Below are 22,779 nucleotides of genomic sequence, written 5' to 3'. Positions count from 1 at the left end.
TTCAGAGGAAACCTTCAGAGGAACTAGACTTCAGAGGAAACCTTCAGAGGAACTAGACTTCAGAAACCTTCAGAGGAACTAGACTTCAGAGGAAACCTTCAGAGGAACTAGACTCAGAGGAAACCTTCAGAGGAACTAGACTTCAGAGGAAACCTTCAGAGGAACTAGACTTCAGAGGAACTAGACTTCAGAGGAACTAGACTTCAGAGGAACTAGACGTCAGAGGAAACCTTCAGAGGAACTAGACTTCAGAGGAACTAGACTTCAGAGGAACTAGACGTCAGAGGAACTAGACTTCAGAGGAACTAGACGTCAGAGGAAACCTTCAGAGGAACTAGACTTCAGAGGAACTAGACTTCAGAGGAAACCTTCAGAGGAACTAGACCTCAGAGGAAACCTTCAGAGGAACTAGACTTCAGAGGAAACCTTCAGAGGAACTAGACTTCAGAGGAAACCTTCAGAGGAACTAGACTTCAGAGGAGAAACTTCAGAGGAACTAGACTTAGACTTCAGAGGAACTAGACTTCAGAGGAAACCTTCAGAGGAACTAGACTTCAGAGGAAACCTTCAGAGGAACTAGACTTCAGAGGAAACCTTCAGAGGAACTAGACTTCAGAGGAAACCTTCAGAGGAACTAGACTTCAGAGGAACTAGACTTCAGAGGAACTAGACTTCAGAGGAAACCTTCAGAGGAACTAGACTTCAGAGGAAACCTTCAGAGGAACTAGACTTCAGAGGAAACTAGACTTCAGAGAAACCTTCAGAGGAACTAGACTTCAGAGGAAACCTTCAGAGGAACTAGACTTCAGAGGAAACCTTCAGAAGAACTAGAATTCAGAGGAACTAGACTTCAGAGGAACTAGACTTCAGAGGAACTCAGAGATTTAGAACTCAGAGAAACTTCAGAGGAACTAGACTTCAGAGGAAACCTTCAGAGGAACTAGACTTCAGAGGAAACCTTCAGAGGAACTAGACTTCAGAGGAAACCTTCAGAGGAACTAGACTTCAGAGAAACCTTCAGAGGAACTAGACTTCAGAAACCTTCAGAGGAACTAGACTTCAGAGGAAACCTTCAGAGGAACTAGACTTCAGAGGAAACCTTCAGAGGAAACTAGAAACCTTCAGAGGAAACTTCAGAGGACTCAGAGGAAACCTTCAGAGAACCTTCAGAGGAACTAGACTTCAGAGGAACTAGACTTCAGAGGAACTAGACTTCAGAGGAACTAGACTTCAGAGGAACTAGACTTCAGAGGAAACTTCAGAGGAACTTCAGAGAAACTTCAGAGGAACTAGACTTCAGAGGAACTAGACTTCAGAGGAAAGACTTCAGAGGAACTAGACTTCAGAGGAAAACCTTCAGAGGAACTAGACTTCAGAGGAAACCTTCAGAGGAACTAGACTTCAGAGGAAACCTTCAGAGGAACTAGACTTCAGAGGAAACCTTCAGAGGAACTAGACTTCAGAGGAAACCTTCAGAGGAACTAGACTTCAGAGGAAACCTTCAGAGGAACTAGACTTCAGAGGAAACCTTCAGAGGAACCAGACTTCAGAGGAAACCTTCAGAGGAACTAGACCTCAGAGGAAACCTTCAGAGGAACTAGACATCAGAGGAAACCTTCAGAGGAACTAGACTTCAGAGGAACTAGACTTCAGAGGAACTAGACGTCAGAGGAAACCTTCAGAGGAACTAGACTTCAGAGGAACTAGACTTCAGAGGAACTAGATGTCAGAGGAAACCTTCAGAGGGACTAGACGTCAGAGGAAACCTTCAGAGGAACTAGACTTCAGAGGAGACTTCAGAGGAACTAGACTTCAGAGGAACTAGACTTCAGAGGAACTAGACTTCAGAGGAACTAGACTCAGAGGAAACCTTCAGAGGAACTAGACTTCAGAGGAACTAGACTTCAGAGGAACTAGACTTCAGAGGAACTAGACTTCAGAGGAACTAGACTTCAGAGGAAACCTTCAGAGGAACTAGACCTCAGAGGAAACCTTCAGAGGAACTAGACTTCAGAGGAAACCTTCAGAGGAACTAGACTTCAGAGGAAACCTTCAGAGGAACTAGACTTCAGAGGAACTAGACTTCAGAGGAACTAGACTTCAGAGGAACTAGACTTCAGAGGAACTAGACTTCAGAGGAAACCTTCAGAGGAACTAGACTTCAGAGGAAACCTTCAGAGGAACTAGACTTCAGAGGAAACCTTCAGAGGACCTAGACTTCAGAGGAAACCTTCAGAGGAACTAGACTTCAGAGGAAACCTTCAGAGGAACTAGACTTCAGAGGAACTAGACTTCAGAGGAACTAGACTTCAGAGGAAACCTTCAGAGGAACTAGACTTCAGAGGAAACCTTCAGAGGAACTAGACTTCAGAGGAAACCTTCAGAGGAACTAGACTTCAGAGGAACTAGACTTCAGAGGAACTAGACTTCAGAGGAACTCAGAGACTTCAGAGGAACTAGACTTCAGAGGAAACCTTCAGAGGAACTAGACTTCAGAGGAAACCTTCAGAGGAACTAGACTTCAGAGGAAACCTTCAGAGGAACTAGACTTCAGAGGAAACCTTCAGAGGAACTAGACTTCAGAGGAACTAGACTTCAGAGGAAACCTTCAGAGGAACTAGACTTCAGAGGAAACCTTCAGAGGAACTAGACTTCAGAGGAAACCTTCAGAGGAACTTCAGAGGAACTAGACTTCAGAGGAAACCTTCAGAGGAACTAGACTTCAGAGGAAACCTTCAGAGGAAAGAAACCTTCAGAGGAACTAGAATTCAGAGGAAACCTTCAGAGGAACTAGACTTCAGAGGAACTAGACTTCAGAGGAACTAGACTTCAGAGGAACTAGACTTCAGAGGAACTAGACTTCAGAGGAAACCTTCAGAGGAACTAGACTTCAGAGGAAACCTTCAGAGGAACTAGACTTCAGAGGAAACCTTCAGAGGAACTAGACTTCAGAAGAAACCTTCAGAGGAACTAGACTTCAGAGGAAACCTTCAGAGGAACTAGACTTCAGAGGAAACCTTCAGAGGAACTAGACTTCAGAGGAAACCTTCAGAGGAACTAGACTTCAGAGGAAACCTTCAGAGGAACTCAGAGGAAACTTCAGAGGAAAGACTTCAGAGGAACTAGACTTCAGAGGAACTAGACTTCAGAGGAACTAGACGTCAGAGGAAACCTTCAGAGGAACTAGACTTCAGAGGAACTAGACTTCAGAGGAACTAGACGTCAGAGGAAACCTTCAGAGGAACTAGACTTCAGAGGAAACCTTCAGAGGAACTCAGAGAAACCTTCAGAGGAACTAGAAACCTTCAGAGGAACTAGACTTCAGAGGGAGGAACTAGACTTCAGAGGAAACCTTCAGAGGAACTAGACTTCAGAGGAAACCTTCAGAGGAACTAGACTTCAGAGGAACTAGACTTCAGAGGAACTAGACTTCAGAGGAAACCTTCAGAGGAACTAGACTTCAGAGGAAACCTTCAGAGGAACTTCAGAGACTTCAGAGGAAACCTTCAGAGGAACTAGACTTCAGAGGAAACCTTCAGAGGAACTAGACCTTCAGAGGAAACCTTCAGAGGAAACTCAGAGGACTTCAGAGGAACTAGACTTCAGAGGAACTAGACTTCAGAGGAACTAGACTTCAGAGGAACTAGACTTCAGAGGAAAGACTTCAGAGGAACTAGACTTCAGAGGAACTAGACTTCAGAGGAACTAGACTTCAGAGGAACTAGACTTCAGAGGAACTCAGAGGAACTAGACTTCAGAGGAAACCTTCAGAGGAACTAGACTTCAGAGGAACTAGACTTCAGAGGAACTAGACTTCAGAGGAAACCTTCAGAGGAGGAAACCTTCAGAGGAAACCTTCAGAGGAACTAGACTTCAGAGGAAACCTTCAGAGGAACTAGACTTCAGAGGAAACTAGACTTCAGAGGAACTAGACTTCAGAGGAACTAGACTTCAGAGGAACTAGACTTCAGAGGAACTAGACTTCAGAGGAAACCTTCAGAGGAACTAGACTTCAGAGGAAACCTTCAGAGGAACTAGACTTCAGAGGAAACCTTCAGAGGAACTAGACTTCAGAGGAAACCTTCAGAGGAACTAGACTTCAGAGGAACTAGACTTCAGAGGAACTAGACTTCAGAGGAAACCTTCAGAGGAACTAGACTTCAGAGGAAACCTTCAGAGGAACTAGACTTCAGAGGAACTAGACTTCAGAGGAAACCTTCAGAGGAACTAGACTTCAGAGGAAACCTTCAGAGGAACTAGACTTCAGAGGAAACCTTCAGAAGAACTAGAATTCAGAGGAACTAGACTTCAGAGGAACTAGACTTCAGAGGAACTCAGAGAGACTTCAGAGAGGAACTAGACTTCAGAGGAACTAGACTTCAGAGGAAACCTTCAGAGGAACTAGACTTCAGAGGAAACCTTCAGAGGAACTAGACTTCAGAGGAAACCTTCAGAGGAACTAGACTTCAGAGGAACTAGAGAGGAAACCTTCAGAGGAACTAGACTTCAGACCTTCAGAAACTAGACTTCAGAGGAACTAGACTTCAGAGGAAACCTTCAGAGGAACTAGACTCAGAGGAAACCTTCAGAGGAAACCTTCAGAGGAACTAGACTTCAGAGGAAACCTTCAGAGGAGGAACTAGACTTCAGAGGAGACTTCAGAAACTAGACTTCAGAGGAACTAGACGTCAGAGGAAACCTTCAGAGGAACTAGACTTCAGAGGAACTAGACTTCAGAGGAACTAGACTTCAGAGGAAACCTTCAGAGGAACAGAGGAGACTTCAGAGGAAACCTTCAGAGGAACTAGACTTCAGAGGAAACCTTCAGAGGAACTAGACTTCAGAGGAAACCTTCAGAGGAACTAGACTTCAGAGGAAACCTTCAGAGGAACTAGACTTCAGAGGAAACCTTCAGAGGAACTAGACTTCAGAGGAAACCTTCAGAGGAACTAGACTTCAGAGGAAACCTTCAGAGGAACTAGACTTCAGAGGAAACCTTCAGAGGAACTAGACTTCAGAGGAAACCTTCAGAGGAACTAGACCTCAGAGGAAACCTTCAGAGGAACTAGACATCAGAGGAAACCTTCAGAGGAACTAGACTTCAGAGGAACTAGACTTCAGAGGAACTAGATGTCAGAGGAAACCTTCAGAGGAACTAGACGTCAGAGGAAACCTTCAGAGGAACTAGACTTCAGAGGAACTAGACTTCAGAGGAACTAGACGTCAGAGGAACTAGACTTCAGAGGAACTAGACGTCAGAGGAAACCTTCAGAGGAACTAGACTTCAGAGGAACTAGACTTCAGAGGAACTAGACTTCAGAGGAACTATACTTCAGAGGAACTAGACTTCAGAGGAACTAGACTTCAGAGGAAACCTTCAGAGGAACTAGACCTCAGAGGAAACCTTCAGAGGAACTAGACTTCAGAGGAAACCTTCAGAGGAACTAGACTTCAGAGGAAACCTTCAGAGGAACTAGACTTCAGAGGAACTAGACTTCAGAGGAACTAGACTTCAGAGGAAACCTTCAGAGGAACTAGACTTCAGAGGAAACATTCAGAGGAACTAGACTTCAGAGGAAAACTTCAGAGGAACTAGACTTCAGAGGAACTAGACTTCAGAGGAACTAGACTTCAGAGGAACTAGACTTCAGAGGAACTAGACTTCAGAGGAAACCTTCAGAGGAACTAGACTTCAGAGGAACTAGACTTCAGAGGAAACCTTCAGAGGAACTAGACTTCAGAGGAAACCTTCAGAGGAACTAGACTTCAGAGGAACTAGACTTCAGAGGAACTAGACTTCAGAGGAAACCTTCAGAGGAACTAGACTTCAGAGGAACTAGACTTCAGAGGAACTAGACTTCAGAGGAACTAGACTTCAGAGGAAACCTTCAGAGGAACTAGACTTCAGAGGAAACCTTCAGAGGAACTAGACTTCAGAGGAAACCTTCAGAGGAACTAGACTTCAGAGGAAACCTTCAGAGGAACTAGACTTCAGAGGAAACCTTCAGAGGAACTAGACTTCAGAGGAAACCTTCAGAGGAACTAGACTTCAGAGGAAACCTTCAGAGGAACCAGACTTCAGAGGAAACCTTCAGAGGAACTAGACCTCAGAGGAAACTTTCAGAGGAACTAGACCTCAGAGGAAACCTTCAGAGGAACTAGACGTCAGAGGAAACCTTCAGAGGAACTAGACTTCAGAGGAACTAGACTTCAGAGGAACTAGACGTCAGAGGAAACCTTCAGAGGAACTAGACTTCAGAGGAACTAGACTTCAGAGGAACTAGATGTCAGAGGAAACCTTCAGAGGGACTAGACGTCAGAGGAAACCTTCAGAGGAACTAGACTTCAGAGGAACTAGACTTCAGAGGAACTAGACTTCAGAGGAACTAGACTTCAGAGGAACTAGACGTCAGAGGAAACCTTCAGAGGAACTAGACTTCAGAGGAACTAGACTTCAGAGGAACTAGACTTCAGAGGAACTAGACTTCAGAGGAAACCTTCAGAGGAACTAGACCTCAGAGGAAACCTTCAGAGGAACTAGACTTCAGAGGAAACCTTCAGAGGAACTAGACTTCAGAGGAAACCTTCAGAGGAACTAGACTTCAGAGGAACTAGACTTCAGAGGAACTAGACTTCAGAGGAACTAGACTTCAGAGGAAACCTTCAGAGGAACTAGACTTCAGAGGAAACCTTCAGAGGAACTAGACTTCAGAGGAAACCTTCAGAGGAACTAGACTTCAGAGGAAACCTTCAGAGGAACTAGACTTCAGAGGAACTAGACTTCAGAGGAACTAGACTTCAGAGGAACTAGACTTCAGAGGAAACCTTCAGAGGAACTAGACTTCAGAGGAAACCTTCAGAGGAACTAGACTTCAGAGGAACTAGACTTCAGAGGAAACCTTCAAAGGAACTAGACTTCAGAGGAAACCTTCAGAGGAACTAGACTTCAGAGGAAACCTTCAGAAGAACTAGAATTCAGAGGAAACCTTCAGAGGAACTAGACCTCAGAAGGAGACACCCATAGAAATAGAATGATCTAGAATTATAAATTAGAAGCATTTCTATGGCGACACCATCTAGGTGGAAATGGAGTCTGGGAGTGATCATTGCCTGTAAGAGGTGAAAGGTGGCAAACACTTGTCTCCATTTTGATGCATCAGCACCTGTAAAGGGAGACTGACTGGGACTCCATTCTGGCTCATGAGTGTCAGTAGAAATATGTCCAACCATGACTCATGTTGAATCACCAGTGTCAGTAAACAAGTGACATGCATGATTTATAGAAGCCATACAGTAAATCACTGGCACCCGTATAAGGGCGACTGATGATGCATGCATCTCCATCTTGGGTTGTGTGTGCCTGTAGAGGCTGACACGTGTCTCCATTCCGGCTCCCCGTTGCTGCGAGTAAGGGGTGAATCAGTGGGATACTGGGCCGCAGCTGCAGTGTGTGTGTGGTCACTTCCCCTCACTCCAACTACTCACATTACCCGCTGGCCAAGCGAAAGAGAGAGAGCCCAAGACAGCCTCACAGGTGTTACCGGCCCAAAAGACATCTGGACCTGTACCAAACCTACACTATTGCATTCCTACCAAAATGCAGTGCCAGCACAAGCTAAGAAACATTTAAGAAATACACATTTCGGGGGCACGTGTGTATTAACCAGTAAGGATGTAGCCTTATCCATAGGTTGCTTGTGTCTGTCCTCTCCCCTGCCAGGTATGGTGTGGTTCATAAGCAACAGCAAACAACCTTTTAACCCCTCTGTTTACTCCTATAGTGAGACTACTGGGTAAAACCATTTTGTTCTGCATTGAAATGACTGGGATCTCTGAGGGATGGTCGAATTCCATTCGTCGCCAGTATCCAGTCAACATCCCTGACATGGGGGAATTCCTTGTTAAGGGTGGGTGTTGAGAGTCTCTCTCTACAATTAATAGGCTCGTAACTTTCTGCCCATAGATGGTTTATGCGGCATGAGGTGTGTGAGTTTGTGTGTGTGTGTGTGTGTGTGTGTGTGTGTGTGTGTGTGTGTGTGTGTGTGTGTGTGTGTGTGTGTGTGTGTGTGTGTGTGTGTGTGTGTGTGTGTGTGTGTGTGTGTGTGTGTGTGTGTGTGTGTGTGTGTGTGTGTGTGTGTGTGTGTGTGAGTGAGTGAGTGAGTGAGTGTGTCAGTGAGTGAGTGAGTGAGTGTGTGAGTGAGTGAGTGAGTGAGTGAGTGTGTGTGTGTGACTGGCTTGAGACAAAAGATCAGTACAGATATCATTGTCCGGTATAGTGTTGATGTACGTAAGTGTATGTGTGTGTGTTGATGGGTGATTTCAGTAATGTTGTAATGAAGAAATGTCTTCACTGCGACATGGGCAGCAATACACACAATAGGGCCATTATGAGGTCATAGTGAGCTGTCATTTATAGATGAGGCAAAGAGGTCAATGGAACTCGACCAAAACAATGGAAATGCCATGGAAACGCGTGGGGGAAAGATGTCATGGGGGAAAGATGCCCAATCTCCTCAGTTCCCCCTAGGAAAATGTGCCCAAATTTTGGCTATTGTTTATTTTACATTTTACGCTGAGTTTTTATCCAGAGCGACTTACAGTAGCAATTAGGGTTAAGTGCCTTGCTCAAGGGCACATCGGCAGATTGCTTATATGTATATTTCATACTATGTTGAGGTAAAAATCTGAATATAACGCTTGTATGGATTTCAACCCCAACACATGTTCATTTATGTCATCACCAATCAACTGCATTACAGTTAAAAACAACTGACTACCCATGACCAATTTCTACATGCTAGCCATGCTACCAGCTTATACAAACGGGAGTTAGCAGTTAACAGACTTCTTTTAAACCTGAAAAGGGGCCATTTCTAAACGCTGTGCAGTGAAAACAGCCAAATATACCCAGACACCCCAAAAAACACTGACTCAGACGCGTGTGTGTGTGTGTGAGTGTGTGTGTGTATGTGTGTGTGTGAGAGACTGTGTGTGTGTGTTTCGGCCAGAAACATTTGATAGTGTGTGTGAATGTGTGTGTAGCCATGTTATAGAGAGATGTGTTTGAGAAAGCACAGGGGAAGAAAGTGTTCATGTGTGTAGACAGATAAAATACCTCTCGGCCATGTTACAGAGAAACTCAAACAGCCATGTATGAGGAGGCCTGCTGTTTGCAGACGGCATAGTGAGCCTCAAGTATAGTGAGGCTGCACGTGTGTGTGCAATTTCAGAAGGCTTAGTGAGTCAGTGTGTGTAGGTATGTGTGTGAGGGTTTTCAGTGGGCTTATTGGTAGTGTGAGTGTGATTGTGTGTGTGAAGGTAAGCTTACAGTGTTTGCAGAGAGAGAGAGAGAGAGAGCACAGGAAGAGAGTGTGTTTGAAGGGCCATGTTGCGTGTGCTCAAGTTGACCATCAAAGAACACCCATAGATGGAGGAATCGAGCCTGAGAGAGGGGCTCTCACTTGTGCTTGTGTCTGTGTCTGTGTGTGTGTGTGTGTGTGTGTACCTGTGACCTGCGAGAAACTCTATCTATTTCGATTGCATTAGCAAACATAAGTCTGGACTAGTGCTCTTCATTCCCGGTCATTAATTCATCAGGTGTTCGATTGTGCATTCACTCCAGCCTTCAAGACCATATGATGAGGTTTCCATTTTTGGTACGATCCAATTGTACAAAAAGTATTTGACTTGTCTTTGACTCAAGTCTATGACATAACCATGTCATACACACTGCACAGTACTTGCCACTGTGTCCCTGACAATACTAACCACCCAAGCCAGGTCAACTCCATCACATCACACAATGACCCCTATAGCTAGGGTCAACTACATCACATCACACAATGACCCCTAGCTAGGGTCAACTACATCCCACAATGACCCCTAGCTAGGGTCAACTCCATCCCACAATGACCCCTAGCTAGGGTCAACTCCATTACATCACACAATGACCCCTAGCTAGGGTTAACTCCTTCACATCACACAATGACCCATAGCTAGGGTCAACTCCATTACATCCCACAAAACCCCGGAGGTGACCGTAGCTAGGAGTCATTGTGTGATGTAACGGAGTTGACCCTAGCTAGGGGTCATTGTGTGATGTAGTTTACCCTAGCTAGGGTCAACTACAACACACAATGACCCCTAGCTAGGGTCAACTCCGTTACATCACACAATGACTCCTATCTACGGTCACCTCCGTTACATCACACAATGACCCCTGGCTAGGGTCAACTACATCACACAATGACCCCTAGCTGGGGTCAACTCCATTACATCACACAATGACCCCTAGCTAGGGTCAACTCCATCACATCACACAATGACCCCTAGCTAGAATCAACTCCATTACATCACACAATGACCCCTAGCTAGGGTCAACCCCATTACATCAGTGCTACAATTATACTTAACATACTTCACATTATACCCATTAACAAAGAAAGACCAGTGATGACCTGTCTCTCATTCACAAAGACTACAACTGGAGGAATGTGAGAGAGAAAGTAGACATTTTCCTCAGGGCTCTCTAACTAGTGTTCCACACAGCGTTGCAGACTCCAGGACTGTTTGTGGTTCAGCAACACTCTACACTGAGTGTACACAATTAAGAACACCTGCTCTTTTCATGATATAGACTGACCAGGTGAATCCAGGTGAAAGCTATGATCCCTTATTGATGTCACTTAAATCCACTTCAATCAGTGTAGATGAAGGGGAGGAGACAGGTTAAAGAAGGATGTTTAAGCCTTGAGACATGGATTGTGTACGTGTGCCAATCAGATGGTGAATGGGAAAGACGAAAGATTGAAGTGCCTTTGAACAGGGTATGGTAGTAGGTACCAGGCACACCGGTTTGTGTCAAGAACTGCAACGCTGCTGGGGTTTTCACACTCAACAGTTTCAAGAATGGACCACCACCCAAAGGACATCCAGCCAACTTGACACAACTGTGGGAAGCATTGGAGTCAACATGGGCCCGATGAATTGAGGCTGTACACTCAAGTGTATAAGGGTGAATATTTGTGACACAACATTGCCTCATGATGGTGACAATAGGGACTACAGGATGTAGGCTGCAGTATTAGTTTTCAGACCTTTGAAGGACACAGGTACAGGCTACTACTGCACATTTAACAGGATCTGTACAATCTTAAAGTCAACTCTAGTCATTATATTTCTATATATCTACAAATTCAGAACATTTAACCTCACTAAACCATTCCCGGTCCTACCTGTATGGGCCTGCCGTCCTCTGAGCCAATCATGGTCCTCCATTCCAGCAGGGAGCGCTGCAGGTTCTCCAATCCAGTCTCCCAGAGCCGCACGTACCCGCCCATATCCACCGTGACCACACCCCCCGAACCCAGACCGGCCAATAGCACGTCAGAGTCGGACACCTTCGAAATCCACGATGTGTAAGGAGAGACACTAAGAGACCTGTCAATCAGATGAAACAATCAATTAGAGAGAGGGTGCGAGACAACGAACCAATCCGATGAGTGTTCTAGTAAACCAATCAGAGGATGGAGTTTTCAGACACAGTATTCTTTAATATTTCAACTACTCCCAATCCCAAATCCACTCCAGCCCCTAGACACTTGTGTAGATCAGAAGGGATTGGATAGGTATACTCTGTGAAAGTGACGGCCACTTCCTCTTTACTTCCTTATGTTTCCCCCATACAGCACTGTTTTGAACTGGCTTCACAATTATATCATTCAATTCATTAAATTACTTAAGCAGTCATTGAAGATATATACAATTATATTTGTCTTTGAAGTTTTTTGTCATCTTTTTCACTTGAAGAACATTGCGCTCATTGAAAACCATTTTTTTTTAAATACAAAAGTTTAAAAACAACAAGGCTGAGGGGCAGTCACTTCCTGGTTACTTAGCAACACACGTAGCTCAAACTTAACCTCTGACAGAGTAAGTGGAACTCTCACCATATTGCTTATACTTATCCAATCCTTTCAGATCCACATACAGTACCTTTTGAAAGCATTCAGATCCCTAGACTTTTTCCACATTTTGCTACATCAAATCCTCAGCAATCTAAACACAATACCCCATAATGACAAAGCGAAAACAGGTTCTGAGAAATCTTTGCAAATGTATAAAATATATATATATATTATTATTATTTACACAAGTATTCAGACCCTTTGCTATGAGACTCGAAATTGAGCTCAGGTGCATCCTGTTTCAATTGATCACCCTTGAGATATTTCTACAAATTGATTGGAGTACACCTGTGGCAAATGAAACGTATTTGATATGATTTAGAAAAGCACACACCTGTCTATATAAGGGCCCACAGTTGACAGTGCATGTCAGAGCAAAAACCAAGCCATGAGGTCGAAGGAATTGTCCGTAGAGCTCCGAGACAAGATTGTGGTCGAGGCTCAGATCTGGGGAAGGGTACCATAACATTTCTGCAGCACTGAACGTCCCCAAGAACAGAGTGGACTCCATCATTCTTAAATGAAAGAAGTTTGGAACCACTAAGACTCTTCCTGGAGCTGGGCACCCGTCTATACTGAGCAATCGGGGGAGCAGGGCCTTGGTCAGGGAGGTGCCCATGAACCCGATGGTCACTCTGACAGAGCTCTAGAGTTCCTTGTTGAAAACGGTAGAACCTTCCAGAAAGACAGCCATTTCTGGGGCACTCCACCAATCAAGCCTTTATGGTAGACTGGCCAGACTGAAGCCACTCCTCAGTAAATGGCACATGACAGCCCGCTTGGAGTTTGCCAAAAGGCACTTAAAGACTCTCAGACCATGAGAAACAAGATTCTCTGGTCTGATGAAACCAAGATTCAACTCTTTGACCTGAATACAAAGTGTCACGTCTGGAGGAAACCTGGCACCATCCCTAAGGTGAAGCATGGTGGTGGCAGTATCATGCTGTGGGGATGTTTTTTAGAGGCAGGAACTGGGAAACTAATCAGAATCGAGGCAAAGATGAACAGAGCAAAGTACAGAGATATACTTGATGAAAACCTGCTCCAGAGCGCTCAGTCTGGACAACAGGACAACGATCCTAAGCACACAGCCAAGACAATGCAGGTGTGGCTTCAGGACAAGTCTCTGAATGTCCTTGAGTGGCCTAGCCAGAGCCCGGACTTGAACCCAATCGAAACATCTCCGGTGAGACCTGAAAATAGCTGTGCAGCAAAGCTCCCCATCCAACCTGACAGAGCTTGAGAGGATCTGCAGAGAAGAATGGAAGAAACTCCCCAAATACAGGTGTGCCAAGCTTGTAGCGTCATACCCAAGAAAACTTGAGGCTGTAATTCCTGCCAAAGGTGCTTCAACAAAGTACTGAGTAAAGGGTCTGAATACTTATGTAAATGTGATTTTAAAAATAATTTTGCAAACATTTTTTGCAAACACACTTTGTCATTATGGGGCATTGCGTGTAAATTGAATTCATTTTAGAATAAAGCTGTAACCTAATAAAATGTGGAAAAAGTCAAGGGGTCTGAATACTTTCCAAAGGCACTGTACGTGTATAGGGAGGTAGAGGCTATGTGTGGGTGAATTTGGGTTAGTGTGCTATCAGAGTCCAGATATACCTTGGGACAGGAATATACTTCAGCTTCTTAGAGTTCAGGTCAGTCACCTCCAGGTAGGCAGCGGTCATCGGGGGTGTGACGTCTGTGTGACACACACGTACAAACACCCACACACACACACACACACACACACACAAACAAACAAATGATTGAGTATCCCAGGTTAAGGGTATGAATCAGACTCGGTTGTCTCTACACCAAAGTCAGCTATGCTATTGTACAGTGAGGCTCTGACCTGGGGGGAAGATATCTTTCAGGGGCACCTGTCCAGGTGGTAGGGCCCGGACCACCTGATTGGCCGACAGCAGACTGACACAGTTGGTCCGTTTGGCCACGCTGGACTTCAGCCCGCCCCGGGAGAAAATTTGACCTCCCGAGTCCCCGCCCCTCATCTCTGATAGGTCCACGTCCCTCTTAAAGCTGTACACCTCATTAGGAGACTACAGTGCAGGGAGAGAGAAACAACAAAGCGATTCTAACTTCACACCTCTAATCAAAAGTCATGACATCTTTTATTAAAAGTAATTACAGTTGAAGTCGGAAGTTTACATAGACCTTAGCCAAATACATTTAAACTCAGTTATTCATAATTCCTTTTATTTAATCCCCATAAAAATGTCCTATCTTAGGTCAGTTGGGATCAGCACTTTATTTTAAGAATGTGAAATGTCAGAATAATAGTAGAGAGAATTATTTATTTCGGCTTTTATTTCTTTCAACACATTCCCAGTGGGTCAGAAGTTTACATTCACCCAATTAGTATTTGTTAGCATTGCCTTTAAATTGTTTAACTTGTGTCAAATGTTTTGGGTAGCCTTCCACAAGCTTCCCACAATACATTGGGTGAATTTTGGTCTATTCCTTCTGACAGAGCTGGTGTAACTGAGTCAGGTTTGTAGGCCTACTTGCTCGCACACACTTTTTCAGTTGTGCCCACACATTTTCTATGGGATTGAGGTCAGGGCTTTGTGATGGCCACTACAATACCTTGACTTTGTTGTCCTTAAGCCATTTTGCCACAACTTTGGAAGTATGCTTGGGGTCGTTGTCCATTTAGAAGACCTATTTGTGACCAAGCTTTAATTTCCTGACTGATGTCTTGAGATGTTGCTTCAATATATCCACATAATTTTCCTGCCTTATGATGCCATCTATTTTGTAAGTGCACCAGTCCCTCCTGCAGCAAAGCACCCCCACAACATGATGCTGCCACCCCCGTGCTTCACGGTTGGGATGGTGTACTTCGGCTTGCAAGCCTCCCCCTTTTTCCTCCAAACATAACAATGGTCATTATGGCCAAACAGTTCTATTTTTGTTTCATCAGACTAGAGGACATTTCTCCAAAAAGTACGATCTTCGTCCCCATGTGCAGTTGCAAACCGTAGTCTTGCTTTTTTTATGGCAGTTTTGGAGCAGTGGCTTCTTCCATGCTGAGCGGCCTTTCAGGTTATGTCGATATAGGACTCATTTTGCTGTGGATATAGATACTTTTGTACCTCTCTAACCACAAGTCAAGATATTTCTCATCAAAAAGTATTGGTAGCTATAATAAAAACTAATTGATCATTATACGCTGGTCTCTCACCATGAGGTCAGGGAAGCCCACTATGATGCGTGCGTAGGAGGAGGTGTCAGAGAGGAGTCGGTTGGGAGAGACTATCTTCTGACCCAGGGCTGCACTCAGGTTCTCATTAGGCAGCTGGTCACTACCCACTGTCTGGGGTACACACATCTCATCTGAGAGACAGAGGGGGGAGAGAGAGGGAGGAAGAAAGAGAGAGGGAGAGACAGAGAGAGGGAGAGAGGCAGGGGGGGAGAAAGAGAGAGGAAATGAGGGAAGCAGAGAGAGAGGAGAGAGAGAGGGAAAGAGGTAGGGAGAAGGAGGGAGACAGACATATAGATGTATATGGGCAGGTGGGGGTAGATGGGGAAAGAAAGGGAGATTGGGGTGAAGAAAGAAGAAAAGTGAGAGGTAAGAGCGAGGGAGAGAGATGGGGAGGAGAAAGAAGGTTGAGGACCGGTATGGACTTAGTGTCAGGGACATTAAATGATGTCCTCACCTTATATGTTGAGTGTTCTGTTGTGTTACCTGAGCTGGCTCCATGGCCGGTGCTGACGCCGTCCTCACTGACGCTGTGTAGCTGACACACCCCAGAGTCTTCTGCTCCCATGTGCATTGGTTTGGTCAGCAGGAACTTCCTGTAAACATAAATACCCCCGGATCCCACCCCCTCGATGAATGAGGATAGAAGAAGAGCAGAGGAGAAGAGAAGAAATGAGAAAAGAAGAGAAAAGAGGAAAAGAGGAAAGAAGAGAGGTGAATGAGGGAGCAGAGCAGAGTAAAGGAGAGGAGCAGAGCAGAGTAAAGGTAAAGGAGAGCAGAGCAGAGTAAAGGAGAGGAGCAGAGCAGAGTAAATGAGGGGAGCAGAGCAGAGTAAATGAGGGGAGCAGAGCAGAGTAAAGGAGCAGAGCAGAGTAAAGGAGGGGAGCAGAGCAGAGTAAAGGGGAGCAGAGCAGAGTAAAGGAGGGGAGCAGAGCAGAGTAAAGGAGGGGAGCAGAGCAGAGTAAAGGTGGGGAGTAGAGCAGAGTAAAGGAGGGGAGCAGAGCAGAGTAAAGAAGAGGAGCAGAGCACAGTAAAGGAGACGAGCAGAGCAGAGTAAAGGAGAGGAGCAGAGCACAGTAAAGGAGACGAGCAGAGCAGAGTAAAGGAGAGGAGCAGAGTAAGGGAGAGGAGCAGAGCAGTGTAAAGGAGGGGAGCAGAGCAGAGTAAAGGAGGGGAGCAGAGTAAAGGAGGGGAGCAGAGTAAAGGAGGGGAGCAGAGTGAAGGAGGGGAGCAGAGTAAAGGAGGGGAGCAGAGTAAAGGAGGGGAGCAGAGTGAAGGAGGGGAGCAGAGTGAAGGAGGGGAGCAGAGTAAAGGAGGGGAGCAGAGTGAAGGATCTCTTCCCTCTGGGGAGCAGAGTAAAGGAGGGGAGCAGAGTAAAGGAGGGAGCAGAGTGAAGGAGGGGAGCAGAGTCAACCATTTTGAAAAAAGGAGACATCCGGGAGCAGAGCCCTAACCTCTTTCTCCCTCTCTCTCCAGATGAGGGGAGCAGAGTCCAGAAGGACCTCGCTCATCAACTTATCCCTGGGGAGCAGAGTAAAGGACCCCTTCTGGGAGCAGAGTCCAAAAAGGAGAATGGGAGCAGAGTAAAGGAGAGGAGCAGAGCAGAGTAAAGGAGGGGAGCAGAGTAAAGGACTGGTGTCCCCAGGGGGAGCAGACTTGGCTCTGTAAAGGAGAGGATCTCTGCAGAGCAGAGTCACCAAAGGAGAGGAGCAGAGCAGAGTAAAGGAGAAGGAGCAGAGCAGAGTAAAGGAGAGGAGCAGCGTAAACTCGCTGTTGGCTGGGCTCCCTGCCTACAACTCATCCAGAACGCCGCAGAGAGGAGCAGAGTAAAGGAGAGGAGCAGAGTGAAGGAGAGGAGCAGAGTAAAGGATGGGGAGCAGAGTAAAGGGAGGCCCTACACCCAAATAAGGGAGCAGAGTAAAGGAGGGAGCAGAGTGGAACAAAAGGAGGGGAGCAGAGTAAAGGAGAGGAGCAGAGTAAAACTGGATGAGGAGCAGAGTAAAGGATGACTTAAATGGAGCAGAGTAAAGGAGGGGAGCAGAGTAAAGGGAGGGGAGCAGAGTAAAGGAGGGGAGCAGAGTAAAGGAGAGGAGCAGAGTAAAGGAGAGGAGCAGAGTAAAGGAGGGGAGCAGAGTAAAGGAGAGGAGCAGAGTAAAGGAGGGGAGCAGAGTAAAGGAGGGGAGCAGAGTAAAGGAGAGGAGCAGAGTAAAGGAGAGGAGCAGAGTAAAGGAGAGGAGCAGAGTAAAGGAGAGGAGCAGAGTAAAGGAGGGGAGCAGAGTAAAGGAGAGGAGCAGAGTAAAGGAGAGGAGCAGAGTAAAGGAGAGGAGCAGAGCAGAGTAAAGGAGAGGAGCAGAGTAAAGAAGGGGAGCAGAGTAAAGGAGAGGAGAGGCGAGTAGAGGATTAATTACTTGTTGGTGTTGCTCTCCACCAGTAGCCAGCGATCCTCTGCCACCAGAAATACCTTGCTGAGGTTGATGGGGAGGGAGATGGTGTGAACCCGGCCCTCCAGCACATCCAGCACATCCAACTGGTTACTAGAGCAACACAGGAGGGACACACTTCACTTTACAGTTTCCAAAAAGCAAAGGGGAAGGAGGTAGAGTAGCAATGTGCTGAGCTTACCCGCCCTCCTTGTAGAACAGGAGCCAGTTCTTGTAGGCAAACTCCCGGCACATCTTATGACCTCCCTAATAAAGAACATTCTGGATTACGTAGTGTACAGTACACAGGTGACAACCTGTTTTGGTGTTTCGAGTCAATGTTCTGTTAAAGAGATATTCACAAAAAAATGTCTACGCATGTATGACATACTGTATCCTGTGTATGTGGCATATTATGTCTGACTTTATCTTGTGGATTTTGTTGTACAAGTGGTATAATGGAAGTGGTCAGATGGCCAAATGGAGTTTCAGTGGGTATGAGACCTGTGCCTCCTTGCTGCTGCTCCACCATTTGGAAGCTTTAGGGGCGGGCTGTTCTGGCTCCTGTGACAGAATGAGTCTCCTCACCGCTCCTGTTAATACGTCTAGATGTAATACTGTGTTACTCTGTGAGAGAGAGAGAGAGAGAGAGAGAGAGAGAGAGAGAGAGAGAGAGAGAGAGAGAGAGAGAGAGAGAGAGAGAGAGATAGAGAGACAGAGAGAGAGAGAGAGAGAGAGAGAGAGAGAGAGAGAGAGAGAGAGAGAGAGAGAGAGAGAGAGAGACAGAGAGAGAGAGAGAGAGAGAGAGAGAGAGAGAGAGAGAGAGAGAGAGAGAGACAGAGAGAGAGAGAGAGAGAGAGAGAGAGAGAGAGACAGAGAGAGAGAGAGAGAGACAGAGAGAGAGAGAGAGAGAGAGAGAGAGAGACAGAGACAGAGAGAGAGAGAGAGAGGGGGGGAGAGGGAGAGAGAGAGGGAACTTGGTTAGAAAGAGCAGTTGCGGGAGAATCAGGCCACAGTGATCTGCAGGACTAAGCTGTGTTATGCAGTTAGGCTACATCTGGAAGGACCAAGGATTTTGTCTGTTCCACATGCGGAACTGTGGCGAGCGGTCTCCTCTTGACGGACATTAAAGCACCATAGATTCATTCCTCCCTTCACACCCCAGTCACCAGGGGGCGCCACTATCCAGTGTTAAATCTTCCACGACAGTGAGTGGTCACTGTGCATGCGTGTCTGCGTGCGTGTAAGTGTCTCGCTCAGCTAAGCCACGGCCTTTACTCATGACTCACACAGCTAAATCTTCAGTTAACTTTTTAAGGGGAAAGCCAAGAGGCAGGGGAATAGCAATCCCAGGACTAACCCTCCCTCCACCATACTGTAATAGCTTCCTTATGGCCTAGCTCTTTGAACTCAGAGAGATATATATATATATATGTATAGAAACCAACTGTCACTCTTTGAGAGTTGGTGCTGGAGTGTGTGTGCGTGTGTGTATGTGCGCACGTGTGTGTGTTCTGGCTAGCTGACCGTGTTCCATTAAAAACATTTCTTTCTTGTTTTTATTTTTTTTTCTCCCCTGAGAGAGCCATGACCTCTGCATAACCTCCGTTATGATATCTGGAGTTCCATTTGTTTGGACAGGAGAAATGACATACTATCACTCACTTTCTCTCTCTCTTTCTGTTTTCCTGTCCTCCACCCAAAACAAAGGCTATTTCTTCCCCCCTAATACGGCAAAGCTGTATAATCGTTTGGGTCATGAAAGAGCGCACGGCGTGTGCCTACGTTTTCAGCCATCTCTCAGAGTCTGGAGCTATAGGAGGTCTCCCCTACCTGTTCCTCATGTAGCACCACCTGTCCCTCCAGTGGGCTGCCCAGGGCAGCGACAGTCACAAAGGGCTGCCAGACTCCACTGATGGTCCTGGGGAAGACATCATACAGCTCCATACACTGGACTGTGTCCCCGCTCTCCTTCATGGCAAACAGGCACACCGGGTTACACGTAGCCATGTAGATCGCATCTGAAACAGGAAGTTAGTGTGCTAGTGTGTGGAGGAGGTGGGGGCTGTTGTGTACTCTTGTTCTCTCGTTGCGTGCAGACACACTGGGTTACATGTAGCCACACAGTTTGCGATGTGTGTGTGTGTGTGAGGTGTGTTTAAATGCATGCGTGTGGCGTGTGTATGGATCTCCTACCGTTGTTGGTGGTGATGTCACAGATGATGTTGACCTCGCTCATAGGGATCTGCCAGGTAGCTTTCTCTTCGGTGAAGCTCAGAGCTCTGGACTCCTGCCTCTCACAGGGATAGCCCTGCACACGTAGAAACACTGGCCCCTACAAACACCGTGCACAAAGTCAAGGACACAAATTGACGGCCCCGTCTAGAAACCTCTAGCCCCTATGCACTTCATAAACTGTGTGTGTGTGTGTGTTAGTACCTTTAAAATGTGTGTGTGTGTTAGTATCTTTAAAATGTGTGTGTGTGTTAGTACCTTCAAAATGTGTGTGTGTTAGTACCTTTAAAATGTGTGTGTTAGTATCTTTAAAATGTGTGTGTGTTATTACCTTTATATCGATAGGGTGCGTCTCTGTAGGGCAGAGCAATTTGCGCCGGGCGTTCCCCTCCTGGTTGGTGGTCCAGTAGCCAGACATCCTGACCTCTGGGAGGGGAAGCCTAGGAGGGAGGGGGAAGAGGTCACATGTCATTACCCTGACAACCACACACAGCACTATCAGAAAGTTGTGAAGAACTCTTAGGATACATCTCAATGAAGCCCTATTCCCTAAAGTACAAATAAGGCTCTAGGACTGACTAAAACTAAGTGCACTACATATATCCGGGGTTAAGTGTAGTATCGTATGGGATTAAATTGAATCCTTTTTCTCCCCAAGTTCATGGTTTCCAATTGGTATTTAGAGTCTTGTCTCATTGCTGCAACTCCCGTACGGACTTGGGAGAGGCGAAGGTCGAGAGCCGTGCATCCTCCGAAACACAACCCAACCAGCCGCACTGCTTCTTGACACAATCCCCACTTAACCCGGAAGCCATCCGCACCAACGTGTCAGAGGAAACACCGTACACCTGGCGACCGTGTCAGCGTGCACTGTGCCCGGCCCGCCACAGCAGTCACTAGTGCGTGATGGGACAAGGACATCCCTGCCGGCCAAACTATCCCCTAACCCGGACGACACTGGGCCAATTGTGCGCCACCCCATGGGTCTCCCAGTCGCTGCTGGCTGCGACAGAGCCCGAACCCAGAATCTCTAGTGGCACAGCTAGTACTGCGATGCATTGCCTTAGACCACTGCGCCAATCGTGAGGACATATCGTATGGGATTTGAGTAAAAGATACGGGGGTGCATCTCAGTCAAACGTTCGTCTTCTCTCCCTCATCTGCACTAATCTGAAAATACAGACTAGGGGATATCAATAAATTGTGCGTTTTGTGTGGTCTGTGAATAAATAGCATTTTGTGTGGTCTGTGTATAAATACTGTGTCTGATGTGTCTGTCCAGATCGTCTATGGAAACCCACACTTTCCCATGACTCACTGCTGGGTTTAGGCCACGGCGTAATAGGTCGCAAGTGGGATGTAAGAAACAACACCACAATATACCAAACCACCAGGAACTGTCCAACTCAATAGAAATCATCCTAAAAATAGAAATTCTGAAGGAATTATACAACGTGTCTAGTAACCGCTTGTCCCAATTTGGACTGCTCGAGTTCACAGAGTACAGATATTTACTTGATACAACTGGGCAAAAAGGATTGTGGAAGGTTATTACGTGTATTGGCTAAATCTCATTTTAGATTGCGACCAAAGTATTTCTACTTAATAAATATGGGAAATTGAATACGACAATGCGGTACACACCAGGGTTGGGCTCAATAACATTTTGGAATGGACTCCCATTCAACTCATTAATATAAATTGGAATTGAATTAGCCCCACCCCACAGGATGCAGAATTTGAATGATAGGAAGTAGAATTGAATTCAGTGCAATTCAAAGAAATTTCACTCAGTCATAGAACATGAGTTTCATTGAATCGGACAGGTCACTTCCAGATACCAAAGAATACATCACTTTTCTCTGGGAACAATGTTAATTCACTCTTTGAACCTTGGTGCTTAGAATAAATAGTCTATTATACTTCCACCAAACATTTCATTTTTTGGCTTCTTTTTGAAGGCCTCAGGGTCAACTTGAGTGTTAAACTAATGCATTCTGGTGTATAATTAAATATAATAACTTTGAATATTTGCATACAGGTTTTGTTTCCCTAGATCATTAATTTTAAGAGTTTGTCCTGAAAATCAATTGTTTCAACAATATTTTAAATGCATGTCTATAACAACATGTTTGATGTTTTACAATATGTATATTTGTATAGACTACACCTAAAATAGAATGAGGCACTTGAATTTCATTGAATTTCACCAACTTAAATGATATTTCACTTAATTCAAATTGCAATTCTATATACTGTTGTTTTACTTCAATTAAATGTAAATTACAATTCAATAATTGAATATGAATTTAGATGCATTCTCAATTCAATTCTGAATTGAATCCAACCCTGGTACACATGCCTGTTTGGTGTTAAGTTGCCATGCCTGGAATCAGGTTGCCGTACAGTACCTGTAGACAGCCTTAGTAATAGCACATCTAACCTAGTCTATTAAACACAATCATATCATACCAATCTAGACTCATAAAGACTCGTCATGGAAGGAAAATACTTGTTTCTTCCCTGTTTGGCCCTCAAGATTGTTCTACTTGAGGATTATAAAAGACAACTTCACAAAAACAGGGTTTATAATGAAAAACAGGAGGCAGAAGAAACAAATATTTTCCTTTATTAAAATCTATACATTCATGATGAGATGGAATATAATCTTAAATGAATCCTTACCTGCCTTTCTAATGAAACGAGGAAATACTTAATTTAATCGGAATAGAGGAGTATGGAGATGGTAAAACATCATACATTCAAACCTAAAACATTTCAATATATAAAAAAGGCTAAGTAACACACACACAACTGTACAACCGTATAGGTAGATGCATAACAGTACATACATACTGTATAACCAACCACCAACGATGGCCAGTAGTGAGTGGTTATGCTTGCGAGGCACAGTAGACAGTTACTAATCTACGATAGCAGA

General features: G+C 45.4%; 1 protein-coding gene across 3 annotated transcripts in view; it reads right to left on the bottom strand.

Annotated features, from left to right (window-relative positions):
- vwa8 (von Willebrand factor A domain containing 8) overlaps positions 1 to 22,779 on the bottom strand; it is a 130,165-nt gene that overhangs the window by 61,709 nt on the left and 45,677 nt on the right. For all 3 annotated transcript variants that reach the window (XR_006840396.1, XM_046362956.1, XM_046362963.1), the window contains exons 27-37: positions 20,170 to 20,278; positions 19,800 to 19,938; positions 19,437 to 19,624; positions 18,108 to 18,230; positions 17,806 to 17,870; positions 17,592 to 17,717; positions 15,670 to 15,779; positions 15,166 to 15,317; positions 13,816 to 14,020; positions 13,581 to 13,662; positions 11,235 to 11,439 (exon numbers count right to left, since the gene is read on the bottom strand). Coding sequence is in view for 2 of the 3 variants with exons in the window: in XM_046362956.1 (XP_046218912.1) it covers positions 11,235 to 11,439; positions 13,581 to 13,662; positions 13,816 to 14,020; positions 15,166 to 15,317; positions 15,670 to 15,779; positions 17,592 to 17,717; positions 17,806 to 17,870; positions 18,108 to 18,230; positions 19,437 to 19,624; positions 19,800 to 19,938; positions 20,170 to 20,278 (1,504 nt within the window). In the remaining variant the exon portion in view is untranslated. The remainder of the gene's footprint in view (positions 1 to 11,234; positions 11,440 to 13,580; positions 13,663 to 13,815; positions 14,021 to 15,165; positions 15,318 to 15,669; positions 15,780 to 17,591; positions 17,718 to 17,805; positions 17,871 to 18,107; positions 18,231 to 19,436; positions 19,625 to 19,799; positions 19,939 to 20,169; positions 20,279 to 22,779) is intronic.

Source organism: Oncorhynchus gorbuscha, linkage group LG01 (genome assembly GCF_021184085.1).
Source record: "Oncorhynchus gorbuscha isolate QuinsamMale2020 ecotype Even-year linkage group LG01, OgorEven_v1.0, whole genome shotgun sequence".
Lineage (NCBI taxonomy): Eukaryota > Metazoa > Chordata > Actinopteri > Salmoniformes > Salmonidae > Oncorhynchus > Oncorhynchus gorbuscha.
The sequence above is the reverse complement of the archived record's forward strand: the minus strand, read 5'-3'. Positions and strand labels throughout refer to the sequence as shown.